Raw genomic sequence first — 20383 nt, forward strand, 5'->3', positions numbered from 1 at the left:
AAGTCCTCAACTGGCAGCATCATTAAATAGCATCCGCAAAACACCAGTCTCAACGTCAACAGCGAAGAGGCAACTCCGGGATGCTGGCCTTCTTGGCAGAGTTGGAAAGAAAAAGCCATATCTCAGACTGGCCAATAAAAAGAAAAGATTAAGATGGGTAAAATAACTCAGACACTGGACAGAGGAACTCTGCCTAGAAGGCCAGCATCCCGGAGTTGCCTCTTCACTGTTGACGTTGAGACTGGTGTTTTGCGGGTACTATTTAATGAAGCTGCCAGTTGAGGACTTGTGAGGCGCCTGTGTTGATTTCTTTAACTATGCTATATAGTACTGTTGTTACTATGAAAGAAAATATAATAGGAAAGATATTTCCCCAAAAAATGTTGATATACGTTCAAAATCCAAATACAGAATCCGTGTACAAAAGGACCCTTATATATGCATAAATTATTGTGGAGGGCAATATCCCCCACAATACACATTGGTTGAAGTTGTTACATTTTTAATTCAAATCTCCCTACCATCATATCTAAAAGCCAACATGACACCAACATCGATGAAAATGTGCAAATCAACTTGATTGGGCTACACAACACTATGACGTGTGCTCCCTCTCCAGCCTCTAGGTCACCAGGCTGCTCGTTAAAACCTGTCTAGGATCAGCGTGCCGCTAGCGGCACTCCCCCCCCCCCCCCCACTGAAAAACCAGTGCCGCGAAATTCAAAAAAAATATTTTTTTAAAATATTTAACTTTCACACATTAAAGTCCAATACAGCTAATGAAAGACACAGATCTTATGAATCCAGTCAACATTTCCGATTTTTAAAATGTTTTACAGGGAAGACACAATATGTAAAGATGTACATCTATTACCTAAAAACACATTAGCATATTCCACCATCTTTTATTTGTCCACCAACACCAGTAGCCATCACCAATTCGGCTAAACTAAGATATTTATAGCCCCTAACCAACAAAAAAACTCATTAGATGACAGTCTGATAACATATTTATGGTATGGGATAGGTTTTGTTAGAAAAAAGTGCATATTTCAGGTATATGGCATAGTTTACAATTGCACCCACCATCACAAATGGACTAGAATAATTACAATGAGCAACGTGTTTACCTAACTACTAATCATCAAACATTTCGTAAAAATACACAGCATACACGAATCGAAAGACACAGATCCTGTGAATACAGACAATATTTCAGATTTTCTAAGTGTCTTACAGCGAAAACACAATAAATCGTTATATTAGCTTAGCACATAGCAATTAGCAGCCCAGCATTGATTCTAGCCAAAGTGAGCGATAAAAGTCAACATCGCCAAAAGATATTAATTTTTTCACTAACCTTCTCAGAATTCTTCCGATGACACTCCTGTAACATCACATTACAACATGCATATACAGTTTGATCGAAAATGTTTATATTTAGCCACCAAAATCATGGTTAGACAATGTGAAATGTAGACAAGCTGGTAAAGAAAACGTCCTTGCGCCACTTAGACAGTGATCTACTCTTATACATAAATACTCATAAACGTGACTAAAAAATATAGGGTGGACAGGGATTGATAGACAATTTAATTCTTAATACAATTGCGTTATTACATTTTTTAATTTATCCTTACTTTTCAATACAGTTTGCGCCAAGCGAAGCTACGTCAAAAAACATGGCGTCCTAAGCCACTAAAATGTTTCGACAGAAACACGATTTATCATAATAAAAATGTCCTACCTTGAGCTGTTCTTCCATCAGTATCTTGGGCAAAGGATCCTTTCTTGGGAGAAATCGTCTTTTGGTGGAAAGCTGTCCTCTTGCCATGTGGAAATGTCAACTACGTTCGGGATGAACTGAAAAGCGTTCCCAACTTTTCACATCGTTGCAAAAATAAATGTCCCAAAATCGCACTAAACGGATATAAATTGCTATAAAACGCTTTAAATTAACTACTTTGTGATGTTTGTAACTCCTATAACGAGTGAAAAGATGACCGGAGAAATATAACAGGCTAAACTAATGCTTGGAACAGGAGAGGGTCGGTGTCTTCCACGCGCGTTACGCAGCAAGAAAAGACTTGCTAGCTAAAGGTTTTTTTCATTTGTAGTGCCTGTGAACGAGCAATCGAGCCCGTTGGAATCGTCATCACGTAAAGGCATCCAGGGGAAGACGTAAGAAGTGTCCGTATAGTCATAGCAACGACAGTGCCCGTTTAAATGACTTCAGAAAAGTGGCCAACGTTTCTCAAATCTGACTCCATGTCAGGGAAATTGCTGTAGAATGGGCTCTGTTCCACTTAGAGACAAAATTTCAACTCCTATAGAAACTATAGACTGTTTTCTATCCAATAATAATAATAATATGCATATTGTACGATCAAGGATTTTGTGGGAAGCCGTTTAAAAAATTAGCCACATTAGCATAAATAGTCTAAACAGCGCCCCCATCCCCAACAGGTTAAGGCGCACACCTGTCACCATCGTTACAGGCATTAGTGCAATATGACACTCACCTGGACTCCATGCCCTCCTTGATTACCTGCCCTATATATGTCACTCCCCTTGATTACTTCCCCAGGCATCATTGTTCTTGTTTTGGATTATGTTGCCTATTTTCATTAACAAACTCACTCCCTGAACTTGCTTCCCGACTCTCAGCGCACATCGTTACAAACACACTCCCCGTCTCTTGTAATGAGCCGTCCGGTTGTTACCGAGAACCACATACCGGATTTTTAACAGGGTCGTTAGCATTAGAAAAAAAATTAATTTCTTGCCCAGACCTAGCTCAATATCTAGGCATCGGATAAGAACGAGACTACAGCATCCATAAAGTGACCATTAGACTTGCCACCTTTCGGACTGAATACTTCTGTAGGGTCAACAGTTTTGATTAAATATAAAAAAATGTATTGCTCTCACATGCTAATTTCTGTCCATTAAGAACCAACAATGTGCTACATTTTAGTATCATTTCTGACAATGCTAACATCTTGTCAGCCGACGATAAGAGTTCTATACCGGACCAAAACATTTGGGTTGTGCAGCAAGCTACAAGCAAAGGAAGCTAGCTATAATTCGCTATGGAAGGTTTTTCACATGGCTGAAGTCATCTGTGTAAACTGTTGGCCTTGACTCTTAAGTGTAAACAGAGCACAAGCAAATAAGATAGTGAATGTCCTTGGCTTCTATTGCAAGTAATGTTAGCCAGCTAGCTACAAACCAGCAAGGCTGTAACATTAGCTGTACGGACAGATCGCGATGCACAACTCAATGTGGACAATACCTCCAACATTCTTCCACAAAGCTCAGCTACCTAGCTAACTAAGTTCAAACTTTGGGAAATGTGTGCTGAATGATTAACACAGTGTCAAGTTACTGCTGTGTACCGGAGTCCTCCTAGCTAGCTATCTAGCTAACAGAACTGAGGGAAACCATTGCCCGACATGAGGGGCAAAGGAAACCATCTACCGTTGTCCCTAGCTACCGGTGTTGTTGCCTCTGCCTCTTCTGTGGAGTTTATCAGTAGCAACTGCATACATTTTCATATTTTTTTGTACTGGTCCTTCGTGGGAATCAAACCCACAACCCTGGTGTTGCAAGCACCATAATCTACCAACTGAGCGACACAGGATGTTGACATCCAACATTATAGCGCACTACCGCCACCTACTGCACTGGAACGCTCATTAATTTTCTGTTGCCATTTGTCATTATTGTGTATTTTTACTTTACTTGTATTGTTGTGTTATACTGTATTATAATGTTGCAGAATAATTTTGCATAATCACCTTCCGGTGTAAAACTACGTTTTAAGTGAGAAGTAGGCACTGGTCTGAAGCCGGAAAAGAGAGGAATTTGGACACCTACTAACCCAAAAAATGTGTTTTATGAAAGGAAAAAATCTCAATGACATGTATTGCTAAATTAAAAAGGTTTAAGTAAATACATACAGGCATCACATTACTACAAGACAAAACAGCTCGCTCAATCAAGCTTGGTGGCTTGTTTTCATATAACAAAAAAAAACTTGAAAGGGTAGTGGAATGGGATTAGTGTCGTGTGTGAAGAATCCAATACTTGTCTGGGGTACAAATGTTTGAGAAGGTTTGAATCCTAAGCAACCTGCATACACATTGTTTGAAATAATAGACCAACATAGCTACTGTAGTAGGTCAAAGCTGTGTGCTGGAAAACCTTGGTAGAACATGGGTGGAGTAGGCATTGTGAATTTCTTTTCTTTTTGGCTTCAGACCATTCCATACTTCTCACTTAAAACAAAATGTTGTGTTTTTAATACACACATTGTAATGGAAACTCAAAACAGACTTCATATATTTTAAAAGTTAGCATGACTAGGATTAGTGTGTACACTTACAAATTAAAAAAGGTCAACACGCACATGAATATGATTTGCAGTAGAAGCTACAATTGCAAATCATGTTCAAATGAGTTCTGGCCTTTCGCCATTTTTATATGATTGATACATTTGTTCCAAGCACCCACATTACTTGTTTATACAAGAGGATTTAGAGTTGAGCATCTTCTCTGTCTTTACTTAGTGTGTGTACTTACCTCTACATTTTTCATTAGTCAAAATACTCTTTCCTAACCTGTTGATTGGAACTGGGTAAAGAGGTCACTTGTGTACAGTATAGGCGTGTTGGTGTTGGCAGAACATAGGGCATGTTCTAGACCTCACATTGGATGAGGTGCCATTTATTGTCTTGTTTGTTTGTTGGCGTGTGTGCAGCCTATGGTTTTGAAGTGCGCTGGGGTGTGTAATCCTCGGCTTTAATGCCTGTCTGAATAACATAGATTACAATGGACTTGATGGATGGTCTCTGGGGTGCTGAGTTTGTTTTGGTTCCCAACAGCTATAGTACATTGAATTGAGCTGTGCATTACTACTGTTCCTGTGCCTTCATCTCATTCAGAAGATATAACTGACAAAACTCCAAAAGAAATACAGTATATTAGAATGTTTACCTGGGATGATTTTCTAACACTTGAACAATAGACTGTGTTCATATTTGTTTACATAACATTGTACCAGTGTATTTTGTCTTTGCAGGAATCTCAAGTCATGATTGGCCAGCAGCAGCTTCTCCTCCTGTGGGCATGGACGTTGCTGGTGGCAGTGCTGTACCCAGGTGCCCTATGCAAACATGAGGTGGATTCAGGGGTTGGGGAAAGAATGTACAGGGATTTTTTTTAACCTTTATTTAACTCGGCAGGTCAGTTAAGAACAAATTCTTATTTACAATGACGGCCTACCAAAAGGCAAAAGGCCACCTGCGGGGACGTGGACTGGGATTAAAAATACATTTAATTAAAATATAGGACAAAACACACATCAAGACAAGAGAGACAACACAACTCTACATAAAGAGAGACCTAAGACAACAACATCATTGCAGCAACACATGACAACACAGCATGGTAGCAACACAACATGACAACAACATAACAGCAGCACATGGTAGCACAACATGAGGCAAAGCGCCTACCTCCAAGAGCGGTGGCTCCTCCAGACAGGGGCTGAAGATGGCAGGGGCAGCAGCCGCCAGGGCACTGGGTGGGGCTGCCATTGAATACGGGCTGGGGTCACTCGGTAGGCCAAGACATGGCTACGGTGGGCGTGGGTATGGCTACGACGCATTCTCGTCTGAGGAGGACCAGAGATTCTACAATCCTGAAGGCCAAGTGCTTCACAACCAGTCTGACTGGCACCGCTACAGAAACGCTGCTGGCCCCAGACATGGCCCCATGAGTAACATCCTCCTCACACTGGGATCAATGGTACCTTTCTTCTTTGGGGACTGGATAAGGGGAATCTGGTCATAAATAATTTCCTAGGAAGTAAATTCTGAAATACTTGTCCGAAAGACCAGTGAGTGGACTTCAAAACTATTTTAAATAAGTCCTGATCTTGTTGTCCTTTGGCATAGGCCCACCACCACCTTTACAAAGCTATACTCATTGGAATGTCATTACGGATGGGGGCTCCTATCTTATTGTGTTGTAAAATCATGTGTCACTTGTTACTGTCAAAATTCACTGTGCTAGATCCTGTTTCAGCTTCATCCACTGTAATAACTGGATGAACTAAGGTAGGAGGCTGCAAATAATACATGTTCCTATTAACATCTACTTTGCTGTGATTTTGCTAATGTTATTACTCATATTTGGCCATGGCAATAAATGTGTGATTATTCACTAGCTTTTATATCTGCAAATAGCAAACATATGTTTTTGTAACCCATATTAAAGTAATATCAACCAATTTAATATTATTTTCTATGGATTTGGTAATATGGGATTCTTCATAATACTTGATTTACCTACTCTGGTCCACTAATAAAATATAGATTTCTGTGTGTGTTTGTGTTGCTTTATTACGTTCATTATGATGCATGTGACAGTAGTTAAGTTCAGGACCATATAGAGACAACATGGATAAGTATAGGGGAGCAGTAAATATAAAATAAATCAGTGTTTCCCCTCTACATTTGGATTCAAAGAAATAATAAAAGAATGTAAGGAAAACTCACAACATAGTACTTTCAAATATAAGCCTTGTGTGCAAGGCTTCTGCGAAGAGAAAACATGATTTTATTTTAAAAGTATCCCAGAAACACAAAAACTGGTTTTGATTTAATAATAGGGCCTTAGTTCACAAAAAAAGACATGTTTTTGTGTATGAGATGAGTTGAGATCTTTGTGTTCCGTTGTAAAGAAAGCTTAAGGATCATTTAATAGACAGTAACGGGAATTGTAATGCTGCCAACTAGCAGGCAGAAACCCTGTCTGTTCGATTTTCTCACACTGTAGTGACTGTTCTGTAACAATTTCCCTTGAGGCAATTAGACTCCTAGCAACAGATGTGTCTTTAAAAGCTTCAATGTCCTCTGTGAGATTGTCACAGTAACTGCCCTCATGTTTTCTAAAAGAGAGAATGACCATGTGATTTATTTTGTTTTTATTCATCCTGTACCTTGAAAATGGAAGAAGACTTGCGATATTTAAAGGCCAAGTAATATTCACCATTTAGTTCTAGCATGGCAAAGGGCTTATTTTAAATTTCCAAAACACATTGAAACAATGCATGTTTTATGTTCATCACTAAATACATGCTTGGGAAAAAAGGAAAAGAAGAGTCGTTTATATCCATTCGGCAAGAGAAATAAGTGCACTTCTGATAACCAGGAGACAGGAGGACATGGAGAGGGAGACTAGATGGGGAGGTAGAGAGGTATGGGACAAGAGAGAACTAAAGAAAAATAGGAACAGGCAACTTTTAAAACCAATTGCTGCAGACCACATAAGATGGACTCTTTACAGTACAAATATAAATATCACAGTAGAGTATAATGTACTGTTTAGTTCACCAAAAAAAATATTCTGAGCAAATTGATTTCCAGCTAATATCTGGCATACAGGCGACAATGCTTTATGTACTTCATGTGGAACCACACTGGCAAAAAGACACTGAATACCCAGAGTCAGATGATAGTTGCCTCATCACATAAGAGTTTACAATTGGCTAAAATTTAAATTGGTTAGTGCCTCCGTACAACCTGATAGATATCCAGAGTCAATAGTAAGCTTTATATTGTATGTACTTGTAGTGTTTGTGTGTTAGTGTTATATACAGAGATTTCGTAATAGATGCAGAGATACAATATTAAAGCATCATGCATTTGCCATGACCTGAACAAATTAGAGTTTTACAGAACAAAATACAGTGATCAACAGAGTATTCTACCAGAAACTGCTCTGAAACAAAAAGTGCAATGAAAAAAAGAATTGCAATAGAAAAGAAGTCTAGAAGTACTACAGCGAAGATCCAAATTGACAGATCAGTGCAAATGTTAAAGACACAAATGAGATGGGCCATTAGACAAACAGTAAAACTATATTAAAGCTCAAATGCCACCATAAAATGTGGAGGAAATGGACCTTATCGTGCACCCGTGTCCCTGGAAGTTATTTTCCACTTGCTTCCTTTCCATCATGACCACTGATAAGTGAAAGTACTGGTTATATCTTCACCGTACTTAATTAACCTATCCTCACAAGATATCAGTGGCATGATGAGGAAGGGGGACAATGAAATGAAGCTATTCCAGACAACTGGGACACACCTACTGTACGTCTCAGTGCAGTAGAAGAGTGCTGCTAAGGACGATGAGGAGACTGGTTATCAGCTGTACCAGCCCCTGGCCAAGGGGGTTACTGCGACTGTTCAGATTTTTGTTGTTGTTGTTGTTGTTGCTGCTGCTGCGTTCAGCTGTCTGCTTCTCCAAGAAGCGCTCCGATTGGTTTATGTACAGCTCCACACACTTCCGGTTCTTCAGCTGCTCCACCAATGCAGGGTAACCAATCTCTTCAATGCTCACTGTGGGGCCGTCAACCTCTTCCTTAAACTCTCCAGCTATCTCGCCAGGGGTGAGAGGCTTCACTTTGTCTGTTCCCTCCTGGTTGCTAGCTGGACTGCTGTTCCCCACCTCAGTAGTGATGGGCATGCTCTGGCTGTTGGCTCCCTGAGGGTTGTTCTTCTGGTTGTTAGGTGTGGCCTGGGAGTCTCTGCCCTGGTCCTGCAGAAGGTCATTCCTCTTCATGCAGGTATCCATGAAGCTGTCGTAGGACTCTGCCCGCGGAGGTACTTTGTAGGTGTAGTCCCGGCCATAGTCGTTTTCGTCTGTGGAGCGTTCGCCGTATTTTCTGTACATGTAGTTGTTGTAGGACTGCTCTTCCTGAGGGTTGCGGAAGTTGAAGTGTGGACGAGGGAAACGCCCAAGGCCGTAGCCAACCGCCATACCTGCCACGGCCCCAACCCCTGCAGCCATAAAAGCCTTCTTAGCAAACCCCTTGGACTGAGTAGAGGGGTACTGCCCCATTCCCTGAACTGAGCGTGAGAAGGGAGAGCCACCTCCCATACCTCCGTGCCCACCTCCATAACCATAGCCTCCACCATAGCGGGGACTGAGGATCTTATTGTTTGGGTTCCAGTTGGGTTGGTAACCTCCTCCCATCCCTCCACCAGGGTGGCCCCCTGCCTGCCCCCAGCCAGTATTTCCCCCTCTTACTGGGTAACCTCCAGCAGGGTAACCTCCGGCTGGGTATCCCGGATTTACTCCTCCTCTCCCTGGGTTCTGGTTGGGGTAGCCTCCTGCTGCAGGATAACCACCTGCGGCGGGGTAACCTCCAGCTGCAGGGTTCTGGTTTGGATATCCCCCAGGATTGGCTCTGCCTGGATACTGCTGGTTGGGATAGCCACCTGCTGCAGGATAGCCACCAGCGGCTGGGTAACCTCCAGCTGCAGGGTTCTGGTTTGGATATCCCCCAGGATTGGCTCTGCCTGGATACTGCTGGTTGGGATAGCCACCTGCTGCAGGATAGCCACCAGCGGCTGGGTAACCTCCAGCTGCAGGGTTCTGGTTTGGATATCCCCCAGGATTGGCTCTGCCTGGATACTGCTGGTTGGGGTAGCCACCTGCAGCAGGATAGCCACCAGCAGCAGGGTTTTGGTTAGGATATCCTCCTTGGTTGGTTCCCCGGCCTGGATACTGCTGGTTGGGGTTTCCACCTGCTGCAGGGTATCCACCGGCTGGGTTCTGATTCTGATTGGTACCTCTCCCTGGATAAGTACCTCCTGCTGGGTACGGGTTGGGGTTCCTATTGGGGCTTTGGGGTTGTCTAGGGTAGCTTCCCGTCTGTGTGTTTGATGTTTTCGACGGCTTTTTTTCTGAGCCCCTGTTGCTGGATGATGTCTTTTTGCTGCTGCTGCTGCCACTTCTCTTGGCCCATGTAGAGTCAGTATGAAGCAGAACCAGGAGGGCAAGAGACACCAGGGCCAGCTCACACAGCTTTCCCATGATGACTGCCCTGGGGGGAAATATGGTGATGTCATTAACAGTAAGTACTTGGACTTGGTCCAATCGTTTTTCTGAAGCCTCATCTAATTATTCCTGTTTACTTAAATGTGAGCTAACCCTCTCATGTCACTGACACTCCTGTCACGGACTGTAGAATTTATTTGCTTAATCCGTTTTCTGGATATCAAGTATAAGCCAACGCCTACCATGTTCTGTTCTGGAAGATTATCCTTAAAGTAGCCTAACAGAAAATACATGTAACATAATATTATTAGGGATAAGATTTTCCCTGAATGTTCAATACGCTGTATAGAATTCCAGATAATTCCAGCATTTAGTCCTATATTTTGTAGCTTTAATTTAGGCCAATCAGTAGACTAAACATAATAAAGAAAATAGGCTACCACGGTGCAATAAAATACAACACATATCCAGGGGCAGCTTGGATGTTTTCTGAAAAATAAAATATGACGTAGGCTATATATAACTAGACGTGAAGGCAAATTAGGCTATATGCGCAGTACTATTTTTCAGAACCGGACCCGTTATTCGCATAAATGTAATGGTCTTATTCAATAAAATGGCGCTCTAGCGCTTTCACGCAGAACAGCCCCGGCTGATACTCCTTTAAAACTCATGTGAATATAGTAAAATAACCTACCGTTGGAAATTCGAGACGATTTTGTTCCTTTTGTAGAAAAGTAGTATTTTTCATCCGTTTCTCTGTTATGTTTAAGGTTCTGTGTCGTTCGCTCACTGCTTTCATTCCGAGGGGAGGGGTTCCTATTTACAAGGACCACCGAACATTGGCTAGCCTGGCTACGTCACTCATCATAGCAGTCCTAGCTAAAACACCACATTTTCTTACCTTACAATAATAAATTGAACTATATTTTAAGACAATTAAATACTCTACCAACAAAAAAGCTGTTAGAATTATAAATGTGTGTATGTTCCTTAAGGTCCTTGTGTAATGTGATATTGTACCCCCTGGCCCAACTGTCCTTTGTATATACTTGTGTTCCCCCATTTAGTTTTTTATTGGTTTGTTAACAATCATAAAATATATTTTCACGTTTGTCACGTGAAAATACTAGTAGCCTACAGTGAAATGCCTTTCTTGCTTGCTCTTACCCAGCAATTCAGTACTATAAAATATAAAGTCAATTAGAACAAAAACACACGAGAAATAGATATAAGGAGAAAGTAAGCCATAGATAGGCTATACAGGATAACGCATTCTGTCCCTGTAATAAGCTATTTCATTAATACTTTATTTAGTCAAAATTTAGCCTAGGCTAATCAATCGATTCGAAATTGAAAGCTTGTAATGGGAATTTATACGCAAATCCCATTCACTTTCAATGGAGGATTCAGCTCAAGTCCAATGGATTTAACCATTTTAATGTTAACTTCTAGGGATGTTTAAATCAATCATACTACGTGTAAAGCCTTAAAAATGTTACATTTAAAGCCAGGTTGTGCTACACTTTTTCCACCTACACAAACTACTATTTACTTTAGTCATTGTCCACACTCAGGGCCTTTCCGTAGGCCTGCTACTGTAGCGTGTGTGTGATACAACCTGAAGTAATGGAAAATCATAATTAACTGCTCTAGGATATAATTGCTTGGATAACCTTATTTACTATTATTTGATTTACTTTTCACTCTTTATGTGGTGCGCACTGAACAGAACGGAATAATTATCACTGAATTGTCATGTTTGTTTGTGTGTCAATTAAACACGTAAGGGGTGGGTTGCCAACTTGCGATTTGACACGGAAATCAAATGTAATTTATTAATTCACAGTGGAACCCAATACAACTGCGTATGGTTCTTGCTGTGGCCTCGTCTAAGTTGTGGACACCAGATGGCGACAAATGGATATATAATATACTGTAATGACCTGACTAGATCATAAATGAACAATTGTCCAGACAGAGAATTGAGTTTGCGAATTGACGGTTTAATAAACCAACTTTACACAGGCTACTGTTTGGCCGTAGCCCACGCCAAATAAATGACAGAACCTACAAGCCAATCGTGACCTTCTCTTGTGAAACCCAGACTTAAGAGAGAACAAAGGCTAAACCTGGTCTTAACTTCCAATGCTCCATCCCCCTGCCCAACCCCCCTCCACGCCACTCCGCCAACCGCCAGGATACCCGGCATCAGAACATTCCAGGCATTCCCGTGATTGGCAGATAGCAGGTTGATTGACATGTCGGACCCCGCGAACACTGGGTACTGGTCAGTACTACACAACCACCTACTAGCCTAACACAACACACAGCTGTCTGTGCGGGTCGCTACAATACTTTGTGTTCGATGAATTATTCCCAGGTCATACATGGAGTTAGGGAAATAAAAATGTTTTGATAACTGTACAAACATATTGACCGAAGTCGCTTATGTATTTTGTGCCTGATTAGGCAATGTGGCTCAAGGACTTGTTATATTTTGCAATCCAAACTACCTTGTGAATAAATAGGTTAAAATGAATCATGCAAAACAGTGAAATAAGCATAGAGCAAGATTTATGCAGTCAGTTGAAAGAGCATTTCTCCATATCTGTAGGCTGTGCATGAAGCACTGATGGTGTAGGCTAGAGCAGGGGTTCCCAATGTGGGGTCCGTGGACCCCCGGGGTAGTGCAAGGGGGTCCATGGCCATATTACAATGTATTCATCAATGCCACAAACCTGGGACATTGAAGAGCATCATATGAACTATTAACTGCTGTCGAAGAGCACACAGAGTCTCCTGCTTTTCCATTTTAGGAATTAGACCAGCACAAATAACACACGTAAAACAGCATATTGTGATTTTTGGTGGGAGACTTACAAATGGAGAAAGAACTGGATGTGTAAGGTAGGTTTAATATAAAATACAAAGTTAACTCTAGCAGAATGAGAAACACTTAACAGATTTAGGCCATGCCTAAATGCAGCTATATCAACACCTTTCTGGTCAATTTAACACTGTCCACATTGCTGCTGACAATTGTGAGCCAAAACAGTACACCACAACACTTAAACGTGGTACTGAGTCTAGATGTTATCAAATTAGGAGAACAACAAGTGAAGCAGCATGGGGAGAAGAAAAAATAAAAATGGGTGAAGGTAGGGTGTGTTTATAGAGATAAAATGGCGCGTTCCAAAGTTATCCGAAGTTGAGGGACCATGGAGCATAAAAGGCATAGTGTGGAATAAGGGGTATCTAGAGGGATGGTTGGACATGTAATACATATAAAATGGGGTCCTGGTGTGCTTCTGCACACCTTTTAGGTCGTTGTCACAAATATTCATTCCATGTCCAGCCATACTCGGGGTCTCAGCGTATATCCCTCGATGTCATTCTGTCTCAGTTGCAGCATTCAAATCGTGGTCATTGTGTGTCTGTAATTCACAACATTAAAGACAATGATCATAGCTTTTCCACAAATTGAGCCATACACAATACAATTTAAGCATTGAGGACAGCATTTTGTTGACTACATGTGTGAATGATGGAAGAATCTTACCCCCGCTGTAGGTCCATTTGAGTGCGTGTGATCACTTAGGCTTGAACATCAACCAGTACTGGGACCATTGGAGACGTGGGATGCTTGCTCTCAGAGTGCAGCTTGAATGTATTCGGGTCTGCATCTATAAAAGCTCAAGTACAAAATGGAAAAAGTTAACAATCTGTGGCTTAGATTGAATTCAATGTTGACACTAATGATAAACTAAACAATATGATGCAACAAACTACTACACATGAAAGACTGTACCACACAGGCCAATACAATGACCTACAGATGGAGGAACCTAAAAGGTACAGTTGAAGTCGAAGTTTACACACACCTTCCCAAATACATCTAAACCCAGTTCCACAATTCCTGACTTTTAATCCTAGTAAAAATTCCATCTTAGGTCAGTTTGGATCACCACTTTATTTTAAGAATGTGAAATGTCTAAATAGAGAGAATGATTTATTTAATCTTTTATTTCTTTCATCATATTCCCAGTGGGTCAGAAGTTTACATACACTCAATTAGTATTTGGTAGCATTGCCTTGAAATTGTTTAACTTGGGTCAAACGTTTTGGGTAGCCTTCCACAATAAGTTGGGTGAATTTTGGCCCATTCCTCCTGACAGAGCTGGTGTAACTAAGTCAGGTTTGTAGGCCTCCTTGCTCACACGCTTTTTCAGTTTTGCACACACATTTTCTATAGGATTAAAGTCAGGGCTGTGATAGCCACTCCAATACCTTGACTTTGTTGTCCTTAAGCCATTTTGCCACAACTTTGGAAGTATGCTTGGGATCATTGTTCATTTGGATGACCCATTTGCAATCAAGCTTTAACTTCCTGACTGATGTCTTGAGATGTTGCTTCAATATATCTGCATCATTTTCCTACCTCATGATGCCATCTATTTTGTGAAGTGCACCAGTCCCTCCTGCAGCAAAGCACCCCCACAACATGATGCTGCCTCCCCCGTGCTTCACGGTTGGGATGGTGTTCTTCAGCTTACAAGACTCCCCCTTTTTCCTCCAAACATAATGGTATTTATGGCCACAGTTCTATTTTTGTTTCATCAGACCAGAGGACATTTCTCTAAAAAGTATGTGGTTTTGAAGCAATGGCTTCTTCCTTGCTGAGCTGCCTTTCAGGTTATGTTGATATAGGATTCGTTTTACTGTGGATATAGATACTTTTATACCCGTTTCCTCCAGCATCTTCACAGGGTCCTTTGCTGTTGTTCTGGGATTGATTTGTACTTTTCGCACCAAAGTACGTTCATCTCTAGGAGACAGAACGCATCTCCTTCCTGAGCGGTATGACAGCTACGTGGTCCCATGGTGTTTATACTTGCATACTATTATTTGTACAGATGAACATGGTAGCTTCAGGCATTTGGAAATTGCTCCCAAGGATGAACCATACTTGTGGAAGTCTAAAATATTTTTTTCCCCCAAGGTCCTGGCTGATTTCCCTATGTCAAGAGGGACTGAATTTGAAGGTAGGCCTTGAAATACATCCACAGATACACGTCCAATTGACTCAAATTATGTCAATTAGCCTATCAGAAGCTTCTAAAGCCATGACATTTTCTGGAATTTTCCAAGCTGTTAAAAGGCACAGCCAACTTCGTGTATGTAAACTTCTGACCCACTGGAATTGTGATACAGTAAATTATATTTGAAATAATCTGTCTGTAAACAATTGTTGGAAAAATGACTTGTCATGCACAAAGTAGATGTCCTAACCGACTTGCCAAAACTAGTTCGTTAACAACAAATTTGTGGAGTGGTTGAAAAACGAGTTATAATGACTGCAACCTAAGTGTATGTAAACGTCCGACTTCAACTGTACATAGAACTATGTCTGGATTTGATTAGAGCTTTGATCGAGAATTCAAGCCTGATGAGCCATTTTATATATAATACATTTTATGAGCCCAAGCCCAAATGAATGTGCCGTTATCCATTAAATATGATACAGTATAGGCTAGCGCACATTACGCAAGACTGAAAAGATAAACCCATTGATGTAGCTAGCTACATGTTCTCGTGGGTAAATACATGAAACAAGTTCCAGTAATCTAACCTTTTTGAGTGGTGTTACGTACACCTCTTGAAGGGAACGCAACTCCCTGTGGAGTGAAAGAGGTATGTGATTGTAGGTGCGGGTAAGGATGACAGCGGCAGAGAATATTACCATTAACAGGGAATTTATGTCCTTAACACGGTAAATGTGGGTAAATGTGGCTGGACGAAACCAAAGCAAAGAAAGTAAAGTTAAAAAGCCTCCTCTCCTACCTATTCTTAACGCCACCTGGCTCGCTAACCAAAATACGGGGGGTGCTCCACCCAAGTCTTACCTAGTGTGCATAGACAAAGTACATACTACGGGTATATGTATGCCTAAACACTCTTTTTGCCTAAACACTCCCACGGTGCCTTCCCCTTCCCCCCTGGGAACAAATGAAACAGAATAAGTCTCCAAACTCAGTGAACAATTTGAATAAACCATCAACACTAGGTACTATCGCAAACACATAGCTCTGCAGGACCAGCTACAGAAACCACTTTACAGCATATTTACCAGACCAACACATACAACGAAGCTCTCTCTCTCCTCCTGACAAAGGAACACTGGCTTTTCAAGCTGCAGAAGGAGTCGGAAATTGCAGCCAGCTGTATCCCCTGACAAGAGGGCGGGTTCAGAGCTCCAATCTGCAATGGGGCCGACCAATCAGCAGCTTGGAATCCAGGAAGCCATCCTGAAATATATACACATACAAACCCACAACACAGAAACTGGGGAACGTAACAAGTGTGAACTGTATTACTGTACTGTATTATACTGTACTATACAGACTGGAATGACCTTGTTCAAATCATGATAAAACAGAGAACATGTGATTCTGGTGCAGCACATGTGGCCTACAAAGTTACAAGTATAGGCTAGCAAATTATTATTATTGCTGCTGGTGATTCTCTGATCCACCTCTACGCAGACGACACAATTCTGTATACTTCTGGCCCTTCTTTTTAACAAACCTCCAGACAAGCTTCAATGCCATACAACACTCCTTCCATGGCCTTCAACTGCTCTTAAATGCATACCTTTCAACCGATCGCTGCCGGCACCCGCCCGCCCGACTAGCATCACTACTCTGGACGGTTCTGACTTAGAGTATGTGGACAACTACAAATACCTAGGTGTCTGGTTAGACTGTAAACTCTCCTTCCAGACTCACATTAAGCATCTCCAATCCAAAATCAAATCTAGAATCGGCTTCCTATTTCGCAGCAAAGCCTCCTTCACTCATGCTGCTAAACATACCCTCGTAAAACTGACTATCCTACCGATCCGTGACTTCGGCAATGTAATTTACAAAATAGCCTCCAACACTTTACTCAGTAAATTAGATTTACTGAGATTTACTTAGTGCCATCCGTTTTGTCACCAAAGCCCCATATACTACCCACCACTGCGACCTGTATGCTCTCGTCGGCTGGGCCTAGCTTCATATTTGGCGCCAAACCCACTGGCTCCAGATCATCTAAGTCTTTGCTAGGTAAAGCCCCGCCTTATCTCAGTTCACCGGTCACCATAGCAACACCCACCAACAGCACGCACTCCAGCAGGTATATTTCACTGGTCATCCCCAAAGCCAACTCTTGCTTTGGCTGCCTTTCCTTCCAGTTCTCTGCTGCCAATGACTGGAACGAATTGCAAAAATCACTGAAGCTGGAGACTTATATCTCCCTCACTAACTTTAAGCATCAGCTGTCAAAGCAGCTTACTGATTGATCACTGCACCTGTACACAGCACACCTGTAAATAGCCCACCCAACTACCTCATCCCCATATTGCTATTTATTTTTGCTCTTTTGCACCCCAGTATCTCTATTTGCACATCATCATCTGCATATCCATCACTCCAGTGTCAATGCTAAATTGTAATTATGTCGCCACTATGGCCTATTTATTTATTGCCTTACCTCCCTAATCTTACTTCATTTGCACACACTGTATATAGATTATTGTTATTGTGTTATTGACTGTACATTTGTTTATCCCATTTGTAACTCTGTGTTGTTTTTGTCGCACTGCTTTGCTTTATCTTGGCCAGGTCACAGTTGTAAATGAGAAGTTGTTCTCAACTGGTCTACCTGGTTAAATAAAGGTAAAATATTTTTTTTAATAGAAAGTATAATAGGGCCTATTTGAATAATTGGTAGGTTGATTATATACACTGGTGTTTGCCTTTCCAAATCATGTCCAACACTCTACTCAGCAAATTAGATGTAGTCTACACACAATACCCCATAATGACAAGTTGAAAAAAGGGTTTTAGAATTTTCTTCAAATGTATTAAAAATAAAAAACAGAAATACCTTATTTACATAGGTATTCAAACCCTTTGCCCTGAGACTCAAAAAGACTTAAAGGTTGAGACTGAGTCTGTGTCTCTCACATGGATAGGCAGACCATTCCATAAAAATGGAGCTCTATAGGAGAAAGCCCTGCCTCCAGCTGTTTGCTTAAAATTCTAGGGACAATAAGGAGGCCTGCGTATTGTGACCGTAGCGTACGTGTACAGTTGTGGCTAAAAGTTTTGAGAATGACACAAATACTAATTTCCACAAAGTTTGCTGCCACAGTGTCTTTAGATATTTTTGTCAAATGTTACTACGGAACACTGAAGTATAATTACAAGCATTTCATAAGTGTCAAAGGCTTTTATTGACAATTACATGAAGTTGATGCAAAGAGTCAATATTTGCAGTGTTGACCCTTCTTTTTCAAGACCTCTGCAATCCACCCTGGCATGCTGTCAATTAACTTCTGGGCCACATCCTGACTGATGGCAGCCCATTCTTGCATAATCAATGCTTGTAGTTTGTCAGAATTTGTGGGGTTTTGTTTGTCTACCCGCCTCTTGAGGATTGACCACAAGTTCTCAATGGGATTAAGGTCTGGGGAGTTTCCTGGCCATGGACCCAAAATATTGATGTTTTGTTCCCCAAGGCACTTAGTTATCACTTTTTCCTTATGGCAAGGTGCTCCATCATGCTGGAAAAGGCATTGTTCGTCACCAAACTGTTCCTGGATGGTTGGGAGAAGTTGCTCTCGGAGGATGTGTTGGTACCATTCTTTATTCATGGCTGTGTTCTTAGGCAAAATTGTGAGTGAGCCCACTTCCTTGGCTGAGAAGCAACCCCACACATGAATGGTCTCAGGATGCATGACACAGGACTGATGGTAGCACTTACCTTGTCTTCTCCGGACAAGCTTTTTTCCAGATGCCCCAAACAATTGTAAAGGGGATTCATCAGAGAAAATGACTTTACCCCAGTCCTCAGCAGTCCAATCCCTGTACCTTTTGCAGAATATCAGTATGTCCCTGATGTTTTTCCTGGAGAGAAGTGGCTTCTTTGCTGCCCTTCTTGACACCAGGCCATCCTCCAAAAGTCTTCGCCTCAATGTGCGTGCAGATGCACTCACACCTGCCTGCTACCATTCCTCAGCAAGCTCTGTACTGGTGGTGCCCCGATCCCGCTGCTGAATCAACGTTAGGAGATGGTCCTGGTGCTTGCTGGACTTTCTTGGGCGCCCTGAAGCCTTCTTCACAACAACTGAACCGCTCTCCTTGAAGTTTTTGATGATCCGATAAATGGTTGATTTAGGTGTAATCTTACTGGTAGCAATATCCTTGCCTGTGAAGCCCTTTTTGTGCAAAGCAATGATGACGGCACGTGTTTCCTTGCAGGTATCCATGATTGACAGAGGAAGAACAATGATTCCAAGCACCACCCTCCTTCTGTTTTTCGAACTCAATCAGCATGAGAGTGATCTCCAGCCTTGTCCTCGTCAACACTCACACCTGTGTTAACGAGAGAATCACTGACATGATGTCAGCTGGTCCTTTTGTGGCAGGGCTGAAATGCAGTGGAAACGTGTTTTGGGGATTCAGTTCATTTGCATGGCAAAGAGGGACTTTGCAATTAATTGCAATTCATCTGATCACTCTTCATAACATTCTGGAGTATATGCAAATTGCCATCATACAAACTGAGGCAGCAGACTTTGTGAAAATTCATATTTGTGTAATTCTCAAAACTTTTGGCTACGACTGTAGGTATGTACGGCAGGACCAAATTGTAAAGATAGGTTGGAGCAAGCCCATGTAATGCTTTGTAGGTTAGCAGTAAAACCTTGAAATCAGCCCTTGCCTTAACAGGAAGCCAGTGTAGAGAGGCTAGCACTGGAGTAATATGATAAAATGTTTTGGTTCTAGTCAAGATTCTAACAGCCGTGTTAAGCACCAACTGAAGTTTATTTATTGCTTTATCCGAGTAGCCGGAAAGTAGAGCATTGCAGTAGTCAAAAGCAGTAACAAAGTGACAAAAGCATGGATACATTTTTCTGCATCATTTTTGGACAGAACGTTTCTGATTTTTGCAATGTTACGTAGATGAAAAAAAGCTATCCTTGAAACAGTCTTGGTATTTAATTTATTTTTATTTCACCTTTATTTAACCAAGTAGGCTAGTTGAGAACAAGTTCTCATTTGCAACTGCGACCTGGCAAAGATAAAGCAAAGCAGTTCAACACATACAACAACACGGAGTTACACATGGAATAAACAAACATACAGTCAATAACACAGTAGAAAAAATAAATAAAAAGTCTAAATATGTTTGTCAAAAGAGAAATCAGGGTCCAGAGTTATGCCTAAGCCCTTCGCAGTTTTATTTGAGGGGACTGTACAACCATCAAGATTAATTGTGGTGGCAGCTGCAGAAAGGTATTTGGGTGTGCGAGACTTGACATCAGAAGAGTTACAGGGTCGTGATGTCCCATCCTTTCAGGTTGTTGGCCTGAGGTAGGACTAAATAGATTTAAATAGTGGAGTAGGGTGGTTTTCTTTTTTTCTGTGTAGTGTTAGACGGAAGGGATTTGTTTCTTTATTTTTTTCAAGCAAAGTATA

The 20383-nt window shown here is 41.4% G+C and overlaps 1 protein-coding gene and 1 long non-coding RNA gene across 5 annotated transcripts; both read right to left on the reverse strand.

The window, feature by feature from the left end:
• Window positions 1–6976: 6976 nt before the first annotated feature.
• prnpb (prion protein b) lies at window positions 6977–10699 on the reverse strand. 2 transcript variants are annotated; one of them, XM_055936542.1, is made up of 2 exons: window positions 10552–10699; window positions 6977–9895 (listed from the first exon to the last, which is right to left on the reverse strand). In XM_055936542.1, the coding sequence occupies exon 2, from the start codon at window positions 9888–9890 to the stop codon at window positions 8169–8171; it is 1722 nt and encodes a 573-aa protein (XP_055792517.1). In that variant the 5' UTR covers window positions 9891–9895; window positions 10552–10699; the 3' UTR covers window positions 6977–8168. The 2 variants fall into 2 exon arrangements, with proteins under 2 accessions (XP_055792517.1, XP_055792516.1); XM_055936541.1 differs by having other exon boundaries at window positions 6977–9900; window positions 10552–10698.
• Window positions 10700–12752: 2053 nt separating this feature from the next.
• LOC129864017 (uncharacterized) lies at window positions 12753–16117 on the reverse strand. Of its 3 annotated transcripts, none has more exons than XR_008761041.1 (4): window positions 15985–16117; window positions 15487–15532; window positions 13417–13549; window positions 12753–13291 (listed from the first exon to the last, which is right to left on the reverse strand). It is a non-coding gene; the product is annotated as an uncharacterized LOC129864017 (long non-coding RNA). The 3 variants fall into 3 exon arrangements; XR_008761039.1 differs by having other exon boundaries at window positions 13417–13540; window positions 15985–16116; XR_008761040.1 differs by lacking the exon at window positions 15487–15532 and having other exon boundaries at window positions 15985–16102.
• Between the last annotated feature and the right edge of the window lie 4266 nt (window positions 16118–20383).

Source organism: Salvelinus fontinalis, chromosome 10 (assembly GCF_029448725.1).
Source record: "Salvelinus fontinalis isolate EN_2023a chromosome 10, ASM2944872v1, whole genome shotgun sequence".
In the NCBI taxonomy this organism is placed as follows: domain Eukaryota; kingdom Metazoa; phylum Chordata; class Actinopteri; order Salmoniformes; family Salmonidae; genus Salvelinus; species Salvelinus fontinalis.

What these genes read in the sequence shown, in the direction of transcription:
- prnpb (XM_055936542.1), bottom strand. Translation starts at nt 9,890, where the DNA reads ATGGGAAAGCTGTGTGAGCTGGCCCTGGTGTCTCTTGCCCTCCTGGTT.